Here is a 27,752-nt window from a genome sequence, read left to right on the forward strand (position 1 = left end):
CTCTCTGGGGCTCTCCTGCTTAACAGTACATTTCAATAATAGTAAAAGCAATAATAAAATAGAAAAAGGCCTACCATTCATGTAGTTCACATAACAGAATTCTGTGCTTCTCTCTAAGACTTGCTGACTCATAACTGTTTAGAGCATGTCTAGAAATTAGGTATTTTCTCATCACTAGCCCCTGTAGTATGTTGAAGAAGAAAGCAAATCTGAAGCTTGAAATTTTAGAAGGCAACAGCCTATCTTTGACTCGGGAGTGACTCACATTTTCTCCATGTTACAGTCAGAATGTGCATTTCCTACTTCCCCTGAAGTACTTGTGCAGTTATCAAAGTGGAAGCCTTCACATAAGGACTCTCAAATGAGTACTAAATAAAACTTTAGAGACGTACAATAATTGCGCTTTGTACCTTCCAAAGGGAAAACCCAAGTTAGCCAATACAGTACAATCCAGCCAATTCATTTTGAACTGCACTTGTGGGTCTCACCCCTCCTCATAGAAATGCTTTTATTTCCAGCTTGGTGCCCCAGATATTTCTGAACGATGTGTACAAGGCAGGAATGAGACCTGTTAGGTCTGTGCTGGTAGTAAGTATGTAAAAAAACCCCTCATGTCAGAGAAAAAACCCAAGATTTAGAAATCATCAGTCTCTGGAATGACAGTCGATTAGGGGATGCCAAAAGAAGCAGGGACTCTGGGACAGGGGCCACCACAGGCCCTGTTTCCCTGGATTTAATAACATATCTCAACCCATATCCAACCAGATCAGTGGGACGGGGCTTTAGGCTTTTGCTCTTCCCTTTGGAGCCTGTGGATGTTCTGGCCTTTGGTCTGTTTTCCTAACATAGACCAGATAGCTCTGTCACATTGAACATTATGCTGCAAAGACACTGAGCTTTCAAAGTAGGTTGCAGTCTCTGGCCCACTGCTGATGCTAGCGTGGATCGTTTTTATGAAGTGATCCCAAGAACACCTGGTACTCTCCAACTTTGGCTACAGGGGAAAACGAACGTCAGAGTAAATGGAAATACAATGACCTGACCGGGCTCCCTCCCAACAGCAGAGGAAGAGGCCTGGGTAGAGACCTGTTGTAATCGGCTGTTTAATTTTGTTTGGAGAAACTGGACTTTTGACAGATGAACTTCTTTTCCCCTGCATTCATATTTATCTAACAGAGTTGTGGTTGGGAAGTGATCCAGGATTCACGAGGTCGAAAAGTGACCGGGTTCACATACTGTAGACTCTCCCCATCTCCCTCCCAAGTTCTCCAGGCAGGTGGTCCCGTGCACTCTTGGTATGTCCACACCAAAATCGGTCACCCAAAGGACATATCAACCTCTTGGTGCTGGCCCTCAGAGATTCTAGCAGCGCCATCAAACACATGTCTCAGTTCCAGGTAACCAGCTTTACTGTTCCATGCAGCACTCAGCAGCTTGAAAATCATTAGAATGTGCTTGATGAATGCACATCTTATTACAAGGCATTTGGAATTAAAGCCATTAGTAAAATTAAAGAAATAGTAACACACTGGATTTTTGTTAATACCTTTCTTTATGAGAAAATACATTTTCACCAACTGCCCAGTTGTATTCGTTCTTTCATTATCCCCAGAGTAAAAGAATAAAGGAATGTAGAATAAATAGTCTTAGCTTTATCTTTGAAAGTTTAAAACAATTTATTAAAAAAAAATCATAAGGAAGTTTTTCCACCTTCTCCTTAGTCCCCTGTTTCCCTAGTGTATAAATAAGACATTTTTCCCTCCCTGAAACCCAGCCTTTGTGTTCTGTAGTCTGTGGTTTTGCTATTATCCAAATACTTATGGATCAGCATTGAAGATAAGCTTAGCAGACACGTAACAAGTACCTTTGTGATACCTGTTCACTTTATACCCATTTCTGGGTAGGCTACTTACACAGACTTACGTGAGAACAATTTTGCTTTGTAATAACATGCACAGTGTTCACCAGTTCCTCATTCATTGCGGAGGTAGAGACCAGTGGGTGGCCGTTGGACTCACACATTTCCCTTTGTTGTATTTTTCAGAAATTGAGGCGAAGGAAGCATGTGACTGGCTCCGCGCTGCCGGGTTTCCGCAGTACGCTCAGTTATATGAGGGTAAGTTGGGCTTTTCTTCTCTCTTTATAAAGAGAATGAATTCAGAATATGTCCTGTGGTGTGTTTTGACTTCCAAATCTTTCTCAACCATTTTTCCTCCTTGCCTCCACCTTTGCAATGCCCAGGGCTTATCCTGATGCCGATTTAGAAATGAGGCTTGCTTCCTGAGCCTGCCTCACCTTGGGCCCCTCCCCGCTTCTCCCTTCTTTACTTCTTGCTTTGCTCTTTCTGCTTCTCACCTCTACCGCCGATCCCAGCTCTGCCTTTTCCTTCCAGTGTTCTGCCAACAGCAGCTTTTCTGCACTTCCTTCCTTATCCCTTTCCGTGTTTTTTCTTCACTCTCTGTTTTCTTGAAAGTACAATAAATGAATTGTTGATAAATTTCCTAGAAATCACAGAACTAATTTATCTTGAGACTTTTCTTGAGTTCTGTTTACTTAACCTGAAAATGCTTAAGATGTAACATGGATCGGATATTATTTTTCAGGGTTTTAAGTAAGGTGCTTCTATTGCCAGCATCATACTTACTTCCATTGATGTTTTGACAGTTAATAAACGTACTCACCTTTATCTTACTGATACCTAAAATTATAACCAAAGCATCTGCTTCCTGGATAGTCGTATAGTGAATTAGTCAGGATCCCAGCAGTAAGCATACTCAAGACAATCTGAGGGGGATTTATTTCTAAAAGTGCTCATTGCAAAGATGTGGGCAGGGCATAGGAAACCACGAGGAACAGTCCAGGAGCCCAGAGCTTGTAGCAGCAGAGCTGTCACTACCCTAGGCCCAAAGCCATAAATGGAGGGAGAGGGTGCCAGAACCCAGAAGGAGAGAGGATCTCAGAGCAGACCCTAGGAGTGGAGGACACAGCTGGTGATGGCCGCCTCCCCTGGAGACAACCAGGAGAGTAAATGCCCTGACCTCACACTCCTCCCTCCCTCCACCTCCAGCCAGGGCTTCCCATTGGCCAAACACAAAAGGAAGCAGAGGGCATGGATCCCCTTGAATGCCATCCACAGCTGATCCTGGGGCACAAAGCAGTTTACGAAAAAGTGGAGAGTGAATCTTTAGGGGTAAACTGAGCATATGTAGTACACTAGACAGTGTAGACTTCTGTTCCTGATGACGTAAAATTCATGTAGGATGGAAAGAATCAACAAAATTAACCTTTACTCACTGGTGAATCTCATCTATTCACCTAGAAGCTCAGTTTTGTATTAAAAAACAAACAAACAAAAAACCTTCTACTTCTCTCACTTAAATTCTGAATGTGCTGTGAAGTCTAAGGTCTCTGATAAAAGCTTTCAAAAAACCATAGCCTTTTAGACAAGGAGGAGGGTCTTACAGTTTTGCTCTAAGCAGCCGCTATTCCCCCACCCCCACCAGCAATGCACTGATTATGAGAGACCCAAAAAGGTTAAGTGACTTTTACAAGATTATAAAGTAGAAGAGTCAGAATGCTCCTTCATGAGATAGATTTTCTACTGTAATGTGCACTCAAAATACTATCCAATTTAAATGTGAAGAATCTATAAATGACTAAGAAGTAAAGATATCTCATAAGTGGGATGGGCTTGTCATATTGTGTTTAAGCCATATGCATTTGATGGATGTAATAAGAATAAGAACAAATACTTTCATAGAGCTTACTATGTGCCAGCTACTGTTCAAAACACTGTACATGTACTATTCATTTAATATTCACAACACCATAGGGGAGGTGTTATAATTATCATCATCCCCATTTTACAGATGAGGAAACAGAGTCCCAGAGGAGGTTAAGTGATTTGCCCACAGTCTACAGCTAGTGAGTAGCAGAGCCACGACTTAAAGCCAGAGCAACTGGGCTTCCATGTCTGTGTTCCTCATGACTACACATTAACTCCCTCTCTAGCAGAATGAGACAGTCTACATTCAGGAACTGTCTAGAATTCACTCTGGAATTCACTTTTTTTCACCAGAAGAGGAATTGTTTCTCTTTTCAACTTGCAATAAGAAAATTGGTACCCTTAGATTTATTATGATTGACAAATGTCAAATATAAGATGAGAAAGAGAAAGAGTGGTAGGATGATGATGATGATAATGGACCAACATTGATGGTTAGATTTGGCCATGGACTTTATTCCAATGATCTCCAGATTTTTACCTCCACAAATGAGGTACCTAAAATTAACACTGTGACCTGAGCATTGCCCATGACCTCCAAATCTGGCATGAGTAGTCTGTGGGAGAAAAGTTACAATGTTGGAATTTCTCCTTTTTTATTGGATAGAATCAGTTGTTTGAGTATTTTGCTGACACTCCGAAGTGACTCAAGATTTTGTTACAAAATAAAATACTTCTGGTATTTTCCTTTCTGAAGGGAAAAAAAAAATCTGCCAAACTAAGTATTTCATGAACTGATCAGGACAGAAGTCAGCAACCTCCACCTTAGGTGGATGGTGAGAGTGGGAAAGTTCTCCATACAGGCAAAAGTCTGTGACAGTGATGAGCTATAAAAATGCAGGCACTTGGTATGCAGTCCTATCCAAGGTCAAACACTTGGTTATTTTCATATTTCACACTTTTTTGTATTCTTAAAAGCATTTATTGGGATAAAAGTAAAAATTTCTGCTCTCTAAACATTACCAACACACCTGTCAATGGGGAGTAACTGCTGTTAAGATGAGCCATGAGTACAGAAACATGGTGGCCTGAAGATATTGGTGCCCATTCAGATAAAACAAGGCATATAAACTCCTTTGTCTCTCTTTGTCTCTTTCAGACTCACAATTTCCCATCAACATTGTGGCTGTCAAGAACGATCATGATTTTCTTGAAAAAGACCTTGTAGAACCTCTTTACAGGTAAATCATGTGAAGTATTTTTGCTTCTTTGATTGTTCAATGTCTAATAGTTATCACTATATTGAGCGGCGAGTTCAACAACAATTCAGTAAGTACTTATTGAGTACCTACTATATGCCAGGCATGGGTCCAGGCTATAAGTATATTATGGTGACCATGATCAGTCATGGAGCTTAAATCCTAGTGGGAAGCTTCAGACAATAGATTGGGAAAAAGAGAGAATGAGTGAGAGAAAAAGAGGGAGAAGGAGAGATTATCTCAGAGAGTGTTAAGCTATGTTAAAAAAGTAAAACAAACTGAGGCTATAGACAGTGATGGGGTGTGGGTGGGTTAGTGGGAGAAGGCATTGTGGGGCACCAGAGCATGAGTGGTCAGGGAGGGCCCTGTAGAGCTCCATGAGTATGTCAAACTCAGCTGTATTTTTTGCAAAGACAAATGATTATATCAGCAAACTAGAATATGTAAGCTCAAGTAGTTATATCTGCAACCTGAAATATTTGAGCCTTCACTATGTAATAGATGATATAAGGAGACAAAGATGAATAACTCCCTCCCCTCAGAGAGTGTCTAATCTGGTTGGAGAAATCTAACTGAAGAAATGAAGCATAAATGAACAAATAAAATAATTATAATTTAAGTAATAATAAAAGATACCAATGTAATCAATATCTCTGAACAATTAAATGTGCATGAGAGGTTCTATGTGTCTGTAGGAATTTGAAGTTTCCTAACAAAAGCCCTGGCGAGAGGTCAGAGCTGGAAATAAATATTAGTTACAGGAGGTGAGTCATTTTTCCAAGGCTACAGAGCTAGTTATGGGCTAAACTGACTTTAAAACTGCAGTCCTCATAACTTGCAGTTCAACATTTTTTTCTCATACATTCTGCATTTGACATAGAAAAGACAGTAGTTTAGGGACTTCCCTGGTGGCACAGTGGTTAAGAATCTGCCTGCCAACGTAGCGGACATGGATTTGAGCCCTGGCGCAGTGGTTAAGGATCCGCCTGCCAATGCAGGGAACATGGGTTCGAGCCCTGGTCCAGGAAGATCCCACATGCCGCAGAGCAACTAAGCCCGTGCACCACAGCTAATGAGCCTGTGCTCTAGAGAAAGCCCGTGCGCAGCAATGAAGACCCGACACAGCCAAAAAAAGAAAAAAGAAAAGATAGTTTAAGAGGAAAATAATGATGAGGAAAACCTTTGTCAAGATAAGGACACACCGATATATATTAGAATAGTATATAAATAACCATAGGCTTGCTGATTCTGTAGACATATATATTTCTGCGTTCATAAGCTGGTTACTCTGGGATTCCTATATGAAGGTAGATTTGCGTTAAGGAATGATCTCTGAATGTTGAAGGAGAGCATTACTGTGGGTTTGCTTAAGTGGGTAGAAGAGCAAAGAACTCTTTAAATCACAAATTGCAGGAACTGGCTATTTGGACTCAAAAACAAACAAGCACAAAATGCCATTTGTGAGCGTTTACGAGAAGAATGGGTAGTTTGGTTGTAATTCTTTTTTTTTATATATATATATAAATTTATTTTATTTTATTTTTGGCTGCGCTGGGTCTTCGTTGCTGCATGCAGGCTTTCTCTAGTTGCGGCGAGTGGGGGCTACTCCGTGTTGCAGTGCACGGGCTTCTCATAGTGGTGGCTTCTCTTGTTGTGGAGCACGGGCTCTAGGTGCACAGTCTTCAGTAGACGCGGCACGCGGTCTCAGTAGTTGCCATTCAAGGGCTCTAGAGCGCAGGCTCAGTAGTTGTGGCATGCAGGCTTAGTTGCTTCGCGGCGTGTGGGATCTTCCCGGACCAGGGCTCGAACTTGTGTCCCCTGCATTGGCAGGCAGATTCTTAACCACTGCGCCACCAGGGAAGTCCTGGTTGTAATTCTTTAAAGGCAATGAATTGGAAAAGCAGTGTTTTCTCCTCAGCATGTTTGATGCACACCAAGGCTTCATCCAACTCAGAACTATTGCACCACCACCTCATCCTGAGTTTTCCCTCTTAGTTTTAACCAAGAGTATTTTTACTGGTAAGGTGGCATTTTTTAAAAGAAATAATTTTTATTGTTAATTGTGTTATATTACATTATCGTTCTCCCAATTGAATTTTCTTGCATACTCATAGATCTTTGATTCTCTAATCATGGCTTTTGTTGTTTTTTCCCCCAGTTTTATTGAGATATAATTGACATACAGCACTGTATACGTTTAAAGTGTACAGCATAATGGTTAGACTTACATAATCATGAGATGTTTACCACAATAGGTTTAGTGAACATTCACCATCTCATATAGATACAACATTAAAGAAATAGAAAAATAAAATTTTCCTTGTGATGAGAACTCTTACGATTTACTCTCAACAGTGTTCAGATATGTGACACATACAGCAGTATAATTATCTTTATCATTTTGTACATTACATCTCTACTACTTATTTATCTTATAACTGGAAGTTTGTACCTTTTGATCACCTTCATCCAATCCCCCCTCCCCCCACCTCAGGTAGCCACAGATCTGATCTTTTTTCTGTAAGTTTGTTTGTTTTTGAAGTATAATTGACCTACAACTCTATGTTAGTTCCTGGTATATAACATAGCGATTCTATATTTCTATACATTTCAAAATGATCACACAGTAAGTTTGGTTGTCATCTGTCGCCATACAGAGATATTACATAATTATTGACTATATTCCCCATACTGTACATTTTATACCTGTGACTCATAATTCTGTAAACGAAGATTTGTACCCCTTAATCTCCCTTACCTATTTCTCTCCTCCCTCCACCCCCCTCGCATCTGGCCACCACCTATTTGTTTTCTGTATCTATGACTCTGTTTCTGTTTAGATATATTTGCTTATTTTGTTTTTTAGATTCCATCTATAAGTGAAATCATCCCAGTTGAATTTTTAAATCTACATTTTCTTTAAGTCAAGGTGTTCTGTATATTTATAAAGCAAAATTCACTATTTTCAGTGTACAGTTCTTTGAGTTTTGATAAATGCCTACAATCATGTAACCACCACCACAACCAAGATATAGAACAGCTCCATCACCTAAAAAAACTCCCTGGTTCACCTTTGTCATCAACCTACTCTCAACCCTTGGCAACCACTGATCTGGTTCTTGTACCCATAGTTTTGCCTTTTCCAGAATGCTATATAAATGAAATCAAACAGTATGTAGCCTTTCGAGTCTGCCTTTGTTTCACTAATGCACCTAAGATTCATCCGTGTTGCGTGTATCAATCAATATAATTGCTTAGTAGTATTCTGTTGTGTGGATATACTACAATTTGTCTATCCATTCACCAGATGAAGAACATTTGAGTTGTTGCCACTTTGGGTGGCTATAACACCCCTATAAACATTCATATTCAAGTTTTTGTGTGTACATAAGTGTTCATTTCTTTTGGGTAAGTTCCTAGGAATGGGATTGTGGGGTGCATATGATAAGTATATTTGAACTTTATCAGATACCACCAAACATTTCCAAAGTGTTTGTATTACCACCAACGACGTGAGAATTCCAGTTGCTCCACATCTTTGTTGGTACTTGGTGTTGTCAGTTTTTGTTTTGTTTTGTTTTTAACCATTCTAATAGGTGTCTAGTGTTTCTCATTGTGATTTAAATTTGTATGTCCTTAATGAGTAATGGCGTTGAGTGTCTTTTCATGTGCTCATTTGCCATTCATATATCTTCTCTAGTAAAGTGTCTGAGGTTTTTGCCTATTTTTAAAATTTGGTTGTTTGTTTTCTTATTGAGTTTTTATATTTTTTGCCAGTCTGTAGCTTATTTTTTCAATCTCTTAACAATGTCTTTCGCAGAAGTTTTGAATTTTATTGGAGTGCAGTTTATCATTTTTTTTTCATGTTTTTAATGTCACACCTAAGAAATTTTGCCTAACGTAAGGTCACAACTATTTTCTCCTTTGTTTTTCTTCTGGAAATTTCAGTTTTATGTTTTATGTGTAAGTTGATGATCCATTTCAAGTTAATTTTTTAGAAGATAAAAAGTATGGCTCAAGATTCATTTTTTGCTTAGCAATATCCCATTGGTTGACCACCATGTTGAAAAGACTATACTTTCTTCATTGAATTGCCTTTGCACTTATATTGTAAATCAGTTGACCATATATGCATGAGTCTATTTCTGGACTCTCTGTTCTGTTCCATTTATCTGTGTGTCTATCCTTTCACCAATATGGCACTTGATTACTTAGCTTTGTGTATGTCTTGGAATCCAGTAGTGTGAGTCCTCCAACTTTGTTCTTCTTTGCCAGGATTGTTTTGGCTATTTTAGTTCCTCTGCCTTTCCATATAAATTTAAAAACAGCTTGTTGATATCAATGTTTAAATTCCTACCGGAGTATTGATTTGGATTGTGTTGATTCTATAGATCAGTTAGGGAAGAATTGATATCTTAACAGTAACAAGACTTCTGATTCATAAACATGGTACATGTCTCTGTTTAGGTCTCTTTTGATTTTTTTTTTTTTTAACCCTAACTTGTAGTTTTCAGCATATGGTAATACACGTACTTGAAAGTACTTAAGAATTTCATGTTTCGTGGTGCTATTCTAAATAGTACTGTTTTTTATTGTTTCGGTCTCCAATTGTTCATTGCTAGTATTTTTTGTTGTTGTTGTTGTATATTGTTCATTTGCATCCTGCAGTCTTTCTACACTTACTCATTAGTTCTAGTAGCTTACGCGTAGACTTTTAAAATATAAATCAAGGATTACATTGTAAACCGAGAATGAAAATTTCATTCCATATTTTTAAATCAGGATTGTAGGAGCAAACCGCTTCTGATTGTGCAGTTCTATTCATTGGATGACATATGTATCTGAGTGGGTAAAGCTTTAAATCTCAAACACATGGGTGGTAAGCTTTATCTACTCACTGCTGCATGTGATCTAAGGTGCCTTGACTAAGTTCTGGACTTTTCCATCCAAGTCGACTTTAAAAAAAAAAAAAACTTTCAGCCATGATATAGATTAGCCAGTATAGAAATCATTTCAAGATAAAAAGTTCTGCATAATAAGGTAGTGTCAGCCAGAAAAATTAGGAAGCCTTCTCTTGTAGAACCCATGACCCATTTCTGATTCAGCCCATAGCAGGATTCATACAGACGTACCCAAAAGACAGTACTGCATAAACATGTGGGAATGCAACAACGCCAGACACCACAGTGCTCTTGATAAGGGCCCAGCTTGTGTAAAATTGGTTAGAGTGGCAGGAGGTTGTTATCATTGGAATAATTCTTAGGACGGCTATGTCTCCAAAAATATTATGAAATAAGAAAAGCATTTGGCTGGAGGTATGTGAGCTGAAATTCTCAGGGCGCAGGAGCAGTGGGTAGAACAGAGGCCAAAGGAGTAGTCACAGCGGGGTGATCAAAAGAAACAGGCAGAGTAGGTAGGGCAGAGATGGAGGTAGCTTGGCTGAAGGGAACACCCATGGAATTTCTTTGCCTTCCCTTATGAGTTCCTTCAAGACAAGATTTCCTGAAAGCAGGCTGAAGGAAGACTTCCAGCCTGACGGCAGTGACAGCACTTTTAAAACTTTGAGATTGATGAGCAGTTAATTAGACACTCACCCACTCACATGGTATATTATGATTAATGCCTGGAGAGCAATAAGGGGTTGTGATTTTATTCATTTTCTTCCTCGTGCACTGCAGACACAGTAATAGAGCTGGTCTCATGTTTTATTTTTAATGCTTTGTGGGCTCTACATTTCTCATGCATATTTGAAATGCTGAGCTAATGCAGAATCCTAACGGGAATCATAGCCAGAGGGCACTTAGCTTCTGCCAGGTAGGCAAATGAAAACAAGAGAGCTGAAGGTCTCCTGTAAATGTTACCCATAAGAATTTTACTCACCTTTTTTTGTCTGGAAGTTTCTCTCCTGTGTGGACAGACAATTAATATCCTGGGTCCCGATTTACTCTTAGAGAGTTGTTGAGCAGTGTTAACTTTTCATTGGCTTGAAAAAATAGATTGTATTAAGGATGTCCGTGGCTGGGAGGACCGATGCCTGGCTGGGCATATGTGGATGTGTGGCTCTCATGTTCAGGTCTCGGAAACCAGACAGGTTTGCTGTCTTTAGTGAAGGTGTGAACCTCCAGAATGGTGACCATGCCCCACCATTGCTTCTGCAACTCTGACAGCGCCAGTACACAGTAGCCGTCTGTAAATATTTGTTACTGCAAGTCAGAACAGTGCAGTCTCTGTTACTTAGCAACCACAACTATAATTCTGTTTTTATGTGTTTTGATTGAATTTGTAATTGAAAAATAATTTCCCCTGTGAGTAATGAAAAGCTAATTGCAAGTCTAAGTACCTGGATGAAACTAACCATCTCAAAATGGAGGCATAGCCAAGGTATCACAATACCTTGCAAAGTTTGTCACCTTTAAGGCAAATTGCAGCAAATCAAAGCTCCTGAATGGGATTTTTAAGAAGTGGCATGTTCTATTAGCATTTTGGTTTGGGACATTTTCTCAGACTGCTAACATAGGGCCTTGATGCCCAAGATGATCTCTGAATTTCTAATTTAATGTTAGATCTGCCTAACTTATGTTGTTAATAAATAGTAACTAATCACAACATGTATAAGACAAGGGCATTCACCTTGTTCAGTACTGTTTTATGGAGATATGGAATTGATTAGGATTATAGTGCATCTGTCACTTCCCTTTGTATTTAAAAGGACAACTAATGACAATGGATTATAATGTGGGATGAGGGAGAGGGTAAGAAAGAATGCTGACAAAAGTGATTTTTACAGTTTACCTCTACACACAAAGGCACATATTTGATTTGAGTTATTTAAGTAATATTATTAATTTTAAATAATGGTAATCTATGAAAATGGATAATATACTTTAAATTTTCCCTTTAAGGATATCACAGAAAATGTACAATGTTATATATTGTGTTATGTCATATAATAATTTGTGACAATTACCTAGACTGAAACCATAGACAAATCATTGGGAGAAGGATGTAGGTGGTTACATGATAATCATGGTCATTTTGAAATTCTGAATCTATAAATTAAATACAAATCCCAATAAGGGGTGATTTCATTTCTTTAGAACACAAAGTGCTCACCAAGCATGACTCTAAGTATTGTACAAATATTTACTCATTTAGTTCTCATGACAACCCTATAAGATAGGCTCTAACATCATTCCCATTTTACAGATGAGGAAACAGAGGCACAGAGGTATGAAATAACTTGTCGATTTACAGTTAGTAAATAGCACTGCTAGGATTCAAAGCCACACAGGCTGCTTCTGGAGTTTCCAAAGAGAGCTTAGGTCTTTTTGTGAAACACAATTTGGAGTGTTTTTCATGTCCTCCTTTAAAGGTAATTCTTCCCGAGATGTTTATGTTGCCTTGTGATGTTCTGAATTTAACTTGTAAGTCCCAAGGTTAGAAATTCTCATTGCATTTGTGCCTTCATGGACCTCAACTGTAAAAAAATAATCATATTAAAGTAAGAGTTTAAAGCACACTTTGTTCTTTTGTGAAGTGTTTAGAACCGATTTACTGTTGGAGAGTAGCGGTACTTTGTCAACTGTTCCTTCAATTCATTTCATCAAGGCTGTCTCTTGAGGGCCTTACTTTACTATGGAGACAAATGAGACAGAATCCTCACCCTGAGATCTCAGGCTAATGCTGTGATTCTCAACCCGAGATGGGGCAGCAGTTTGCCCTGTCTCGAGGTCTGGGAACGTTTTTGCTTGTCACACCTGTGGTGATGCTACTGGCATCTAGTGGGTAGGGCCAGAGATGCTGCTAACCTCCCAAAATGCACAAGGTAGCACCCCCCCACAAGGAATTATCTGTCCCCAAATGCCCACGGTGCCTAGGTTGAGAAATGAGTAATGATTTACTTGGACAAATGATGTAATCACTGTAAGTACAGGATAGCTAAGGGGGAAAGGGCTTCAGAGACAGTTTTCCTGGGAAAATGACCCTAAAATGCCAGTAGGAATTACCCAGACAAGAACACATGAAATTTTGATGTGGTTATTTTCAACTTTCACTTTTGTTTTTATAATTAATTTAATGTGCAGGAAAGGCATCTTCATCCCCACCCCTACCTGCCACCACAAACCTCACCCCAAGGTAGCCTGTATAGAATGGGAGCAGCCATGGAGTACAGACAAGTACAGACATGGAAGGGTCAAACATAGGGGATTTCCCACATGAAAAACATTGATCTTTCTATATATTTTTTAACATCTTTGGGGTATAATTGCTTTATATTGTTGTGTTAGATTCTGCTGTATAACAAAGTGAATCAGCTATACATATACTTATATCCCCATATCCCCTCCCTCTTGCGTCTCCCTCCCACCCTCCCTACCCCACCCCTCTAGGTGGTCACAAAGCACCAAGCTGATCTCCCTGTGCTATGCGGCTGCTCCCCACTAGCTATCTGTTTTACATTTGATAGTGTATATATGTCCATGCCACTCTCTCACTTCGTCCCAGCTTACCCTTCCCCCTCCCCGTGTCCTTAAGTCCACTCTCTACGTCTGGATCTTTATTCCTGGCCTGCCCTAAGTTCTTCAAAGCATTTTTTTTTTTTTTTAGATTCCATATATATGTGTTAGCATACGGTATTTGTTTTTCTCTTTCTGACTTACTTCACTCTGTATGACATACTCTAGGTCCATCCATCTCACTACAAATAACTCAATTTCATTTCTTTTTATGGCTGAGTAATACTCCATTGTATATATGTGCCACATCTTCTTTATCCATTCATCTGTCGTTGGACACTTAGGTTGTTTCAGTGTCCTGGCTATTGTAAATACTGCTGCAGTGAACATTGTGGTACATGACTCTGAGTTACGGTTTTCTCAGGGTATATGCCTGGTAGTGGGATTGCTAGGTCATATGGTAGTTCTATTTTTAGTTTTTTAAGGAACCTCCTACTATTCTCCATAGTGGCTGTATCAATGTACATTCCCACCAACAGTGTAGGAGGGTTCCCTTTTCTCCACACTCTCTCCAGCATTTATTGTTTGTGGATTTTTTAATGATGGCCATTCTGACTGGTGTGAGGTGACACCTCATTGTAGTTTTCTGTTGCATTTCTCTAATGATTAGTGATGTTGAGCATCCTTTCATGTATTTGTTGGCAATCTGTATATCTTCTCTGGAGAAATGTCTATTTAGGTCTTCTGCCCATTTTTGGATTGGGTTGTTTGTTTTTTTGATATTGAGCTGAATCAGCTGCTTGTATATTTTGGAGATTAATCCTCTGTCACTTGCTTCATTTGCAAATATCTTCTCCCATTCTGAGCGTTGTCTTTTTGTCTTGTTTCTGGTTTCTTTTGCTATGCAAAACTTTTAAGTTTCACTAGGTCCCATTTCTTTATTTTTGTTTTTATTTCTATTTCTCTAGGAAGTGGGTCAAAAAAGGTCTTGCTGTGATTTATGTCATAGAGTGTTCTGCCTATGTTTGCCTTTAAGAGTTTTATCGTGTCTGGCCTTACATTTAGGTCTTTAATGCATTTTGAGTTTATTTTTGTGTATGGTGTTAGGGAGTGTTCTAATTTCATTCTTTCACACATAGTTGTCCAGTTTTCCCAGCACCACTTATTGAAGAGGCTGTCTTTTCTTCATTGTATATTCTTGCCTCCTTTATCGAAGATAAGGTGACCATGTGTACGTGGGTCTATCTCTGGGCTTTCTATCCTGTTCCATTGATCTAGATTTCTGTTTTTGTGCCAGTACCATACTGTCTTGATTACTACAGCTTTGTAGTATAGTCTGAAGTTAGGAAGCCTGATTCCTCCAGCTCCGTTTTTCTTTCTCAAGATCGCTTTAGCTATTTGGGGTCTTTTGTATTTCCATACAAATTGTGAAACTTTTTCTTCTAGTTTTGTGAAAAATGCCATTGGTAGTTTGATAGGGATTGCAGTGAATCTGTAGATTGCTTAGGGTACTATAGTCATTTTCACAATCTTGATTCTTCCAATCCAAGAACATGGTATATCTCTCCATCTGTTTGTATCATCTTAAATTACTTTCCTCAGTGTCTTATAGTTTTCTTCATACAGGTGTTTTGTCTCCTTAGGTAGGATTATTCCTAGGAATTTTATTCTCTTTGTTGCAGTGGTACATGGGAGTGTTTCCTTAATTTCTCTTTCCGATTTTTCATCATTAGTGTATAGAAATGCAGCAGATTTCTATGCATTAATTTTGTATCCTTCTACTTTACCAAATTCATTGATTAGCTGTAGTAGTTTTCTGGTAGCATCTTTAGGATTCTCTATGTGTAGTATCATGCCATCTGCAAACAGTGACAGTTTTATTTCTTCTTTGCTGATTTGGATCCTTTTATTTCTTTTTTGTCTCTGATTACTGTCGCTAAAACTCCCAAAACTACATTGAATAATAGTGGTGAGGGTGGGAAACCTTGTCTTGTTCCTGATCTTAGTGGAAATAATTTCAGTTTTTCACCGTTGAGAACCATGTTAGCTGTGGGTTTGTCATATATGGCCTTTATTATGTTGAGGTAAGTTTCCTCTGTGCCTACTTTCTGGAGAGTTTTAATCATAAATGCGTGTTAAATTTGGTTGAAACCTTTTTCTGCATCTATTGAGATGATCATATGGTTTTTATCCTTCAATTTGTTAATATGGTGTATCACATTGATTTGCATATATTGAAGAATCCTTGCATGTCTTGGATAAACCCCTTGATCATGGTGTATGATCCTTTTAATGTGCTGTTGGATTCTGTTTGCTAGTATTTTTTTGAGGATTTTTGCTTCTATGTTCATCAGTGATATTGGCCTGTAGTTTTCTTCTTTTGTGACATCTTTGTCTGGTTTTGTTATCAGGGTGATGGTGGCCTCGTAGAATGAGTTTGGGAGTGTTCCTCCCTATGCTATATTTTGGAAGAGTTTGAGAAGGATAGGTGTTACCTCTTCTCTAAATGTTTGATAGAATTCGCCTGTGAAGCCATCAGGTCCTGGGCTTTTGTTTGTTGGAAGATTTTTAATCACAGTTTCAATTTCATTACTTGTGATTGGTCTGTTTATATTTTCTATTTCTTCCTGGTTCAGTCTTGGAAGGTTGTACTTTTCTAAGAATCTGTCCATTTCTTCCAGGTTGTCCATTTTATTGGCATAGAGTTGCTTGTAGTAATCTCTCATGATCCTTTGTATTTCTGCAGTGTCAGTTGATACGTCTCCTTTTTCATTTCTAATTCTGTTGAATTGGCTAATGGTTTATCAATTTGGTTTTTCTTCTCAAAGAACCAGCTTTAAGTTTTATTTTAAGTTTTATTGATCTTTGCTATCATTTCCTTCATTTCTTTTTTATTTATTTCTGATCTGATCTTTATGATTTCTTTCCATTGGCTAACTTTGTGTTTTTTTTGATCTTCTTTCTCTAATTGCTTTAGGTGTAAGGTTAGGTTGTTTGAGATTTTTTTGTTTCTTGAGGTAGGATTTTATTGCTATATACTTCCCTCTTAGAACTGCTTTTGTTGCATCCCATAGGTTTCCATTGTCATTTGTTTCTAAGTATTTTTTGATTTCCTCTTTGATTCCTTCAGTGATCTCTTGGTTATTTAGTAGCATATTCTTTAGCATCCCGGTGTTTGTATTTTTTACCGTTTTTTTTTTTTCCTGTAATTGATATGTAGTCTCATAGCATTGTGGTCGGAAAAGATACTTGATACAATTTCAATTTTCTTAAATTTACCGAGGCTTGACTTGTGACCCAAGATATGATATATCCTGGAGAATGTTCCATGAGCACTTGAGAAGAAAGTGTATTCTGTTGTTTTTGCATGGAATGTCCTATAAATATCAATTAATTCCATCTTGTGTAATGTGTCATTTAAAGCTTGTGTTTCTTTATTTTCATTTTGTTTGATCTTTCCATAGGTGAAAGTGGGGTGTTAAAGTCCCTTACTATGATTGTGTTACTGTCAATTTCCCCTTTTATGGCTGTTAGTATTTGCCTTATGTATTGAGGTGCTCTTATGTTGGGTGCATAAATATTTACAGTTGTTATATCTTCTTCTTGGATTGATTCCTTGATCATTATGTAGTGTCCTTCTTTGTCTCTTATACTAGTCTTTATTTTAAAGTCTATTTTGTCTGATATGAGAATTGCTATTCCAGCTTTCTTTTGATTTCCATTTGCATGGAATATCTTTTTCCATCCCCTCACTTTCAGTCTTATGTGTCCCTAAGTCTGAAGTGGGTGTCTTGTAGACGGCATATGTATGGGTCTTGTTTTTGTATCCATTCAGCCAGTCTGTGTCTTTTGGTTGGAGCATTTAATCCATTTACATTTAACGTAATTATTGATATGTATGTTCCTTTTACATTTTCTTAATTGTTTTGCATTTTTTATTGTAGGTCTTATCCTTCTCTTGTGTTTCCTGTCTAGAGAAGTTCTTTTAGCATTTGTTGTAAAGCTGGTTTGGTGGTGCTGAATTCTCTTAGCTTTTTCTTGTCTGTAAAGGTTTTAATTTCTCCACTGAATCTCAGTGAGATCCTTGATGGGTAGAGGAATCTTCATTTTAGGTCTTTCCCTTTCATCACTTTAAATATGTCCTGCCACTCCCTCTGGCTTGCAGAGTTTCTGCTGAAAGATCAGCTATTAACCTTATGGGGATTCCCTTATATGTTATTTGTTGCTTTTCTCTTGCTGCTTTCAATATTTTTTCTTTGTATTTAATTTTTGATAGCTTGATTAATATGTGTCTTCACATGTTTCTCCTTGGATTTATCCTGTATGGGACTCTCTGTGCTTCCTCGACTTGATTGACTGTTTCCTTTCCCATATTAGGAAAGTTTTCAACTATAACCCCTTCAAATATTTTCTCCATCCCTTTTTTTTCTCTCTTCTTCTGGGACCCCTATAATTCGAATGTTGGTGCGTTTAGTGTTGTCCCAGAGGTCTCTGAGACTGTCCTCAATTCTTTTCATTCTTTTTTCTTTATTCTGCTCTGCAGTAGTTATTTCCACTATTTTATCTTCCAGGTCACTTATCTGTTCTTCTCCCTCAGTTATTCTGCTATTGATTCCTTCTAGAGAATTTTTAATTTCATTTATTGTGTTGTTCATCGTTTGTTTGCTCTTTAGTTCTTCTAGGTGCTTATTAAACATTTCTTATATTTTCTCCATTCTATTTCTAAGATTTTGGATCATCTTTACTATCATTACTCTGAATTCTTTTTCAGGTATACTGCCTATTTCCTCTCCATTTGTTTGGTCTGTTGGGTTTTTACCTTGCTACTTCATCTGCTGCGTATTTCTCTTGTCTTCTCATTTTACTTATCTTACTGTGTTTGGGGTCTCCTTTTCTCAGGCTGCAGGTTCATAGTTCCTGTTGTTTTTTGTCTGCTCCCAGTGGGTAAGGTTGGTTCAGTGGGTTTTGTAGGCTTCCTGGTGGAGGGTGCTGGTACCTGTGCTCTGGTGGATGAGACTGTATCTTGTCTTTCTGGTGGGCAGGACCACGTCCGGTGGTGTGTTTTTGGGTGTCTGTGAACTTACTACAATTTTAGGCAGCCTCTCTGCTAATGGGTGGGGTTGTGTTCCTGTCTTGCTAGTTGTTTGGCATAGGGTGTCCAGCACTGTAGCTTGCTGGTTGTTGAGTGGAGCTGGGTCTTAATGCTGAGATGGAGATCTCTGGGAGAGCTCTCGCTTATTGATATTATGTGGGGCCGGGACATCTCTGGTGGTCCAATGTCTTGAACTCGGCTCTCCCACCTCAGAGGCTCAGGCCTGACAGCCAGCCGGAGCACCAAGACCCTGTCAGCCACATGGCTTTTGGGAAGTCTGAGGTCTTCTGACAGTGTTCAGTGGGTGTTCTGTAGGAGCTGTTCCACATGTAGATGTATTTTTGATGTATTTGTGGGGAGGAAAGTGATCTCCATGTCTTACTCCTCTGCCATCTTGAAGGTCCTCTCTCTTCATACCTCCTGTTGCCAGAGCATCCACATTTCATCAGGGCTGCCAGCCGGCAGATACCACCAGGCCATCCACTTCTTGGTCAGTAGCTCCCTGCACAGCTGGTACCCAGGGCCCAACTCTAGTGAGCCCCTGAAACCACTGATCATGGGGCTTTCCTGATCTTTATAGTTTTTAATGGCCTCTTATGTAACCTTTTCCAACCAGCTACTTAAAATGACTTCAGGAAGAATACACAAGAAACTACAAAATAGGACAGCAGGGCAAAAGTAGGAGTTTATATTATTAATATTATTCACTTCTCTCTCTATATATTTTTAGATATTTGTATTGCATTCTTTTTTTTTTTTTGTGGTACACGGGCCTCTCACTGTTGTGGCCTCTCCCATTGCGGAGCACAGGCTCCGGACGCGCAGGCCCAGCGGCCACAGCTCATGGGCCCAGCCGCTCCACGGCACGCGGGATCTTCCCGGACCGGGGCACGAACCCATGTCCCCTGCATCGGCAGGCGGACTCCCAACCACTGCGCCACCAGGGAAGCCTTGTATTGCATTCTTAAAAATATTAGCGAGACTTCCGGGAAGATGGCGGAAGAGTAAGACGCGGAGATCACCTTCCTCCCCACAGATACACCAGAAATACATCTACGCGTGGAACAACTCCTACAGAGCACCTACTGAACGCTGGCAGAAGACCTCAGACCTCCCAAAAGGCAAGGAACCCCCCACGTACCTGGTTAGGGCAAAAGAAAAAACTAAACAGAGACAAAAGGATAGGGACGGGTCCTGCACCAGCGGGAGAGAGCTGTGAAGGAGGAAAACTGTCCACACACTAGGAGCCCCTTCGTGGGTGGAGACTTCGGGAGGCGGAGTGGGGGAGCTTGGGATCCGCGGAAGAGAGCACAGCAACAGGGGTGCGGAGGGCAAAGCGGAGAGATTCCAGCGCAGAGGATCGGGCCGACCGGCACTCACCAGCCGAGAGGCTTGTCTGCTCGCCCGCCGGGGCGGGCGGGACTGGGAGCTGAGGCTCCGGCTTCTGTCGGAGCGCCGGGAGAGGACTGAGGTTGGCGGCGTGAACACAGCCTGCAGGGCGTTAGTGCACCGCGGCTAGCCGGGAGAGAGTCCGGGAAAAGTCTGGACCTGCCGAAGAGGCAAGAGACTTTTGCGTCCCTCTTTGTTTCCTGGTGCACGAGGAGAGGGGATTAAGAACGCTGCTTGAGAGAGCTCCAGGGACGGGCGCGAGCCGTGGCTAAAAGTGCGGAGCCCAGAGACAGACATGAGACGCTAAGGCCGCTGCTGCCGCCACCAGGAGGCCTGTGTGCGAACACAGGTCACTAGCCACACGCCCTTCCGGGGAGCCTGTGCAGCCCGCCACTGCCAGGGTCCCGGGATCCAGGGACAACTCCCCCGGGAGAACGCACGGCGCGCCTCAGGCTAGCAACGTCACGTCGGCCTCTGCCGCCGCAGGCCCGCCCCACACTCCGTGACCCTCCCTACCCCCCGGCCTGAGTGAGCTGAGCCAGAGCCTCCGAATCAGCGGCTCCTGTAACCCCGTCCTGTCTGAGCAAAGAACAGACGCCCTCCGGCGACCTACACGCACAGGCGGGGCCAAATCCAAAGCTGAGCCCCTGGGAGTTGTGAGAACAAAGAAGAGAAAGGGAAATCTCTCCCAGCAGCCTCAGAAGCAGCGGATTAAAGCTCCACAATCAACTTGATGTACCTGCACCTGTGGAATACCTGAATAAGACAACGAATCATCCCAAATTAAGGAGCCCTGTGGATGAAAGGCTCTTGGTGCTGCAGCCAGGAGTCAGTGCTGTGCCTCTGAGGTGGGAGAGCCAACTTCAGGACACTGGTCCACAAGAGGCCTCCCAGCTGCACATAATATCAAACAGCGAAAATCTCCCAGAGATCTCCATCTCAACGCCAGCACCCAGCTTCACTCAACGACCAGCAAGCTACAGTGCTGGACATCCTATGCCAAACAACTAGCAAGACAGGAAAACAACCCCACCCATTAGCAGAGAGGCTGCCCAAAATCATAATAAGTCTACAGACACCCCAAAACACACCACCAGACGTGGACCTGCCCACCAGAAAGACAATATCCAGCCTCATCCACCAGAACACAGGCACTAGTACCCTCCACCAGGAAGCCTACACAACCCACTGAACCAACCTTAGCCACTGGGGACAGACACAAAAAACAACAGGAACTACGAACCTTCAGCCTGCAAAAAGGAGACCCCAAACACAGTAAGATAAGCAAAATGAAAACACAGAAAAACACACAGCAGATGAAGGAGCAAGATAAAAACCCACCAGACCTAACAAATGAAGAGGAAATAGGCAGTCTACCTGAGAAAGAATTCAGAATAATGATAGTAAGGTTGATCCAAAATCTTGGAGATAGAATGGACAATAGAATGGACAAAATGCAAGAATCAGTTAACAAGGACCTAGAAGAACTAAAGATGAAACAAACAATGATGAACAACACAATAAATGAAATTAAAAGTACTCTAGATGGGATCAATAGCAGAATAACTGAGGCAGAAGAACGGATAAGTGACCTGGAAGATAAAATAGTGGAAATAACTACTGCAGAGCAAAATAAAGAAAAAAGAATGAAAAGAATTGAGGACAGTCTCAGAGACCTCTGGGACAACATTAAATGCACCAACATTCGAATTATAGGGGTTCCAGAAGAAGAAGAGAAAAAGAAAGGGACTGAGAAAATATTTGAAGAGATTATAGTTGAAAACTTCCCTAATATGGGAAAGGAAATAGTTAATCAAGTCCAGGAAGCACAGAGAGTCCCATACAGGATAAATCCAAGGAGAAATACGCCAAGACACATATTAATCAAACTGTCAAAAATTAAATACAAAGAAAACATATTAAAAGCAGCAAGGGAAAAACAACAAATAACACACAAGGGAATCCCCATAAGGTTAACAGCTGATCTTTCAGCAGAAACTCTGCAAGCCAGAAGGGAGTGGCAGGACATATTGAAAGTGTTGAAGGAGAAAAACCTGCAACCAAGATTACTCTACCCAGCAAGGATCTCATTCAGATTTGACGGAGAAATTAAAACCTTTACAGACAAGCAAAAGCTGAGAGAGTTCAGCACCACCAAACCAGCTCTACAACAACTGCTAAAGGAACTTCTCTAGGCAAGAAACACAAAAGAAGGAAAAGACCTACAATAACGAACCCAAAACAATTAAGAAAATGGGAATAGGAACACACATATCGATAATTACCTTAAATGTAAATGGACTAAATGCTCCCACCAAAAGACACAGATTGGCTGAATGGATACAAAAACAAGACCCATATATTCGCTGTCTACAAGAGACCCATTTCAGACCTAGAGACACATACAGACTGAAAGTAAGGGGATGGAAAAAGGTATTTCATGCAAATGGAAACCAAAAGAAAGCTGGAGTAGCAATTCTCATATCAGACAAAATAGACTTTAAAATAAAGACTATTAGAAGAGACAAAGAAGGACACTACATAATGATCAAGGGATCGATCCAAGAGGAAGATATAACAATTGTAAATATTTATGCACCCAACATAGGTGCACCTCAATACATAAGGCAAATACTGACAACCATAAAAGGGGAAATCGACAGTAACACATTCATAGTAGGGGACTTTAACACCCCACTTTCACCAATGGACAGATCATCCAAAATGAAAATAAATAAGGAAACACAAGCTTTAAATGATACATTAAACGAGATGGAGTTAATTGATATTTATAGGACATTCCATCCAAAAACAACAGAATACACATTTTTCTCAAGTGCTCATGGAACATTCTCCAGGATAGATCATATCTTGGGTCACAAATCAAGCCTTGGTAAATTTAAGAAAAATGAAATTGTATCAAGTATCTTTTCCGACCGCAACGCTATGAGACTCGATATCAATTACAGGAGAAGATCTGTAAAAAATACAAACACATGGAGGCTAAACAATACACTACTTAATAACGAAGTGATCACTGAAGAAATCAAAGAGGAAATCAAAAAATACCTAGAAACAAATGACAATGGAGACACGACGACTCAAAATCTATGGGATGCAGCAAAAGCAGTTCTAAGGGGGAAGTTTATAGCAATACAATCTTACCTTAAGAAACAGGAAACATCTCGAATAAACAACCTAACCTTGCACCTAAAGCAATTAGAGAAAGAAGAACAAAAAAACCCCAAAGTTAGCAGGAGGAAAGAAATCATAAAAATCAGATCAGAAATAAATGAAAAAGAAATGAAGGAAACGATAGCAAAGATCAATAAAACTAAAAGCTGGTTCTTTGAAAGGATAAACAAAATTGATAAACCATTAGCCAGACTCATCAAGAAAAAAAGGGAGAAGACTCAAATCAATAGAATTAGAAATGAAAAAGGAGAAGTAACAACTGACACTGCAGAAATACAAAAGATCATGAGAGATTACTACAAGCAACTCTATGCCAATAAAATGGACAACCTGGAAGAAATGGACAAATTCTTAGAAATGCACAACCTGCCAAGACTGAATCAGGAAGAAATAGAAAATATGAACAGACCAATTACAAGCTGTAACAACCCTCAAGGAAGACTCCACAGCCTGGCTCTGAATTAACAGTTACTCTGGGGGAGGGAGACGCAAGAGGGAGAGGATATATGGGGATGTATGTATACATATAGCTGATTCACTTTGTTATACAGCAGAAACTAACACACCATTGTAAAGCAGTTATACTCCAATAAAGATGTTTAAAAAAAACAAAAAACAAACAAACAAAAAAAATATTAGCAATGTTTTTAAAAATGCCTTGCTTTGCCACATAAATAATAGATTACCATGGCTACCATTTTGTGAGTGTTTAGTATATGTTGACTAGTATACTAAGCTCTTGACATTGATCTCACTTAATTCTCACAAGAACCTATGAATAACCGGTTCTATTATTATTGCTGTTGTTGTTCAGAATTCAGGGGGACCAGACTTCTCCTGGTTTGAGCAGCTGGGTGGTAGTGACGCCCTTCCTTGAGTCAGGAAACAGCCGAGGAGGGAGGTGAGGGGAGTCCGGCCAGGGTCTGAGCGGGGAAGGAGTGATGAACTGAGGCGCCTGAGGGGCCAGTGCCAGTGGAAGTGTCCAGGTGCAGTTGGGTGTGTGGGTGTGGAGCTGGACAGGGGCCTCAGCTGGAGACAGAGATGTAAAGTCATCTGCATATGAAGGTATGAGGTCCCGAGAGTGGGACAGTAAGGAGAAGAAGACCAAGGCTGGTCGAGGGGGACCCCACGTCTATGGTGCAGGCAGAGGGAGGAGCCGCGAGACGCCCCTTAGCTCCAGAGAGTGAGTGCTTCGTGCCATCCAGTTCTCCCCCTCCACCCTGGGCTGTTTTGCTTTCTTTCAGTTTTCTCAGAAATCTCTCATATGACCCTTGCTTCAACTTGGACTAATTCTCACTAGATAAATTTTATCTGGATTAGATGCAATCGTTGGGAACAGTTAAAAGCTAAGGATAGTCCGCCTGCCGATGCAGGGGACACGGGTTCGTGCCCCGGTCCGGGAGGATCCCACATGCCGGGGAGCGGATAGGCCCGTGAGCCATGGCCGCTGAGGCTGCGCATCCGGAGCCTTCGCTCCGCAACGACAGAGGCCACAGCAGTGAGAGGCCCGCGTACCGCCAAAAAAAAAAAAAAAAGCTAAGGATACCTCATCTGACTTCTCTGATACAGGAATATGTGAATTTAAACTGTGCCTGAAATCCCCAAACTAAAGAAGCCCAAGAGCACCTGGACTTTTGTTTATAGCTCTTTACTTTTGGACCACTGTGGCTGACGTCCTTTATCGATTTGCCAGAGGAACCTACACTCTTCACTGAAACCCTCATTATTAGAGTCTATTGCTTATTTAAAATTATTTTCTGGAGATGTAACGTATAGCATGGTGACTATAGTTAACAATACTGTGTCGCATATTTGAAAGTTGCTAAGAGAGTAGATCTTAAAAGTTCCCATCACAAGAAAAAAAAATTACTATGTGTGAAGATGGATGTTAACTAAACTTATTGTGGTGATCATTTCACAGTATATACAAACGTCAAATCATTATGTCGTACACCTTAAACTTATACAATGTCCTACATCAATTATTTCTCAATTGAAAATATATATTATACAAGTTACACAGTCCCACACGTACATCCTTTCCCCCTTAATCAACATCACATACTACTTCATTTTCTTTGCACAGTGAGATCAGTCCACGCTTAACCATTTCTCTCCCACGCCTCCACTGACATCCAGGGACAGTTTGTGGGGTTCCGGGCTGGAAGAGGGGCCAGCATTTGTGCTGCCGCAGGACCACTTGGTAGAAGAGCAGCCAGAGTGAGAAGCTCAGCAAAGGGGAGGCATGGCCTTCACTGGCTCAGCTGTGGCATGGTGACAGCCACTTGTGCACTTCTAATTACACTCTCCCCCCCACCCCAGACACCATAGGGCCATCCTGCTGGATGGCCTGTGATATTTGAAAGGCCCCACGTTGGGTGAGTACATACCAGACAAGTGCATGTGGCATAGCTCTCCACCCTGCTCTGCAGAATCTGTTTTGTAAACTCCCAGACAGACGGGGAGCGTTTCCCAGGCCCCGCAGAGGAGGAGCTGCTGCTCCCGGAGGTGCTGGCCTCTGATCCCCGGAACAGGTGACTGGTTTCTGACCATCTTGGAGGACCACACCCGGAACACTCCTAAAGAGACGGGGCTAGAGACCTTTAGCCTCTGACACTTGAGCGGAGGGTGAGAAGTTCAGCCTGCAGCTTTAATCAGAATCAGATGAACCCGTACCCCTGCTTGTTATTCCTCTTGAGGCTTTGGCAGGAATATTAGAAAAATATCACAGGAAACTGACCATTAAGTCAGCATGGGAGACCTCATGACCAATCTAAAGTTGGCAGTTGAAATGTAAAATACAAACCTAAGATACGAAGAAGGAAAGGGCCCCATTGCTGTCATTTATGCGTCAAGTGCAGAGGGCCGCTCTGTGTCTCCCCAGGCTCTGTCACAGTGGCCGAGGGGGCACTTTGCTCAGACAGGGCCCAGACCACCCTCCCTGTCTCCCACTGGCCCCCGCACAGCGCACTCCCTGCTCACGAGTCCCCAGCCCTCCCAGCAAGCACACTGCCTGCCTTTCCCTCATTCTCCTGCTGGCCCCTGGGCTCTGCCCTCCCAGGCGTCCCCTCCATGCTCGGGGCAGTCTGGACACAGCTCACTTCACGCTGACCCTGGCCTCACTCCCTCTGGGCGTGGTAAGCTGGGGAGGCAAGGGACTCCCTCTCAGTTCCAAAGTGCTCGCCGGTAGGAACCGTATCTTGTCCGGTGGCACATCGTGGGCGCCTGGTACTCCGTGGCCCTGTGCCGGGCAGGAATTCAATAACTGTGTGTTAAATTGAACTGGCACCTGGCAGAAAATGACCCGTCAGTTCACGAATTATTTTACTGCTTCTACCTGTGAGAGAATGTTGTGTGGCGATAAATTATTCATTTTCTCTTCAAAATACCCTAAATCTCTCTGCTGCTGAGCTACACTTCTTCTTGGGGATCATTCACTGCTCAGCCCTCTACTCAGGCTTCTCTGAAACTGCCCGCGATGACTGCTGAACCCAAAAGGCATATTTTAGGTTTTGTATCACTTACTCTTTCTTAACTATTTGATACAAATAACTCACTGCACCCCCCACCCGCCCGTCTGTAATGCTCGTTCTGTGGCTTCCGTCTCTGGCTACACCTTCCCCAGCCCAGGTCCTCCTCTACCCGGGCCTTGAGCACAGGAGTTTCCGGGGTTCTGAATTCTCCCTGGATAATTAGTTTAATTATTATGTCTCCTCTGTGTGTATCATCTACATGCCGATCATTCCCAAGTAGGTCTGGGTGTCGCAAGGTGCCCCAAAATTGAACGCATCACAATGTAAGCTTGTTATCTTCTCCATATCCCAGCTCCCAGTACCTCCCTATTTCACTGTTTTCTATGTTTAAAGGCACAGTGACCAAAGCCTGAAATGCAGAGTCATCCTCTCTTTCTCCCTGGCCCCCAAGCTTCTACATCACTGGCCCAGTCTTCAGCTGCTGTCACTTCCTTTCTGCTCTTCTTTGCCGTCTCTCACCTAAACTATTGTAACCATCTTCTACCCGCCCTTCCTCAGCTCAGTGTCCGTCCTGCCCCCAGGTGTGTTTCTGACATGCGGTGGAATTACATCACTCTCCTAATACCCTTCAAGACCCTCACCCCCAGCCCCCACTGCCACAGATTGCTCCTAATATCTTCATCTGGGCCCTTCATGATCTGGGCCCTGCTCATCCCACCAGTGATTCCCACTCACATCCTTGCAGTTCCTAGACTAAAGCATGCCATTTAATGACCGCTGGCTTCGCCTGCCGTTCTTTTAACCTAGGCGGCAAATTGCTATTAGTCCTTCATAGCCTTGCTGAAACATTGCCTCTTCTGGGACGTTTTGTCCTTATGTGTTCAGAAAGTGAATTGCTTCTTCTCTTATTCATCATATTTACATCCCACATGGGACGGGAAGATCCCCGAGGACAGGGACCACATCTTGCTCACCTCTGCATTCCCAGCCACTCAACCTGTTCCTGGTACGTGGTGTCCAGTGTCGGATGAACATATCTCGGCTTCTCTTCTTGTTGACTTTCCCACCAGAGCCTCACGTTTCACTTTTAAAATGAGACTTTTGACTATTTCTCCTTTACTAATGTATTAACCGTTCTAAAGTCTCCTGAAGAAAAGAGTAAAA

The 27,752-nt window shown here is 41.4% G+C and overlaps 1 protein-coding gene across 4 annotated transcripts in view; it reads left to right on the top strand.

Annotated features, from left to right (window-relative positions):
• STARD13 (StAR related lipid transfer domain containing 13) overlaps window positions 1–27,752 on the top strand; it is a 226,970-nt gene that overhangs the window by 151,523 nt on the left and 47,695 nt on the right. For all 4 annotated transcript variants that reach the window (XM_033410143.2, XM_004282208.3, XM_049701355.1 and 1 more), the window contains exons 2-3: window positions 2,045–2,116; window positions 4,884–4,965. In XM_033410143.2, the coding sequence (XP_033266034.1) occupies window positions 2,045–2,116; window positions 4,884–4,965 (154 nt within the window). The remainder of the gene's footprint in view (window positions 1–2,044; window positions 2,117–4,883; window positions 4,966–27,752) is intronic.

Source organism: Orcinus orca, chromosome 18, assembly GCF_937001465.1.
Source record: "Orcinus orca chromosome 18, mOrcOrc1.1, whole genome shotgun sequence".
Lineage (NCBI taxonomy): Eukaryota > Metazoa > Chordata > Mammalia > Artiodactyla > Delphinidae > Orcinus > Orcinus orca.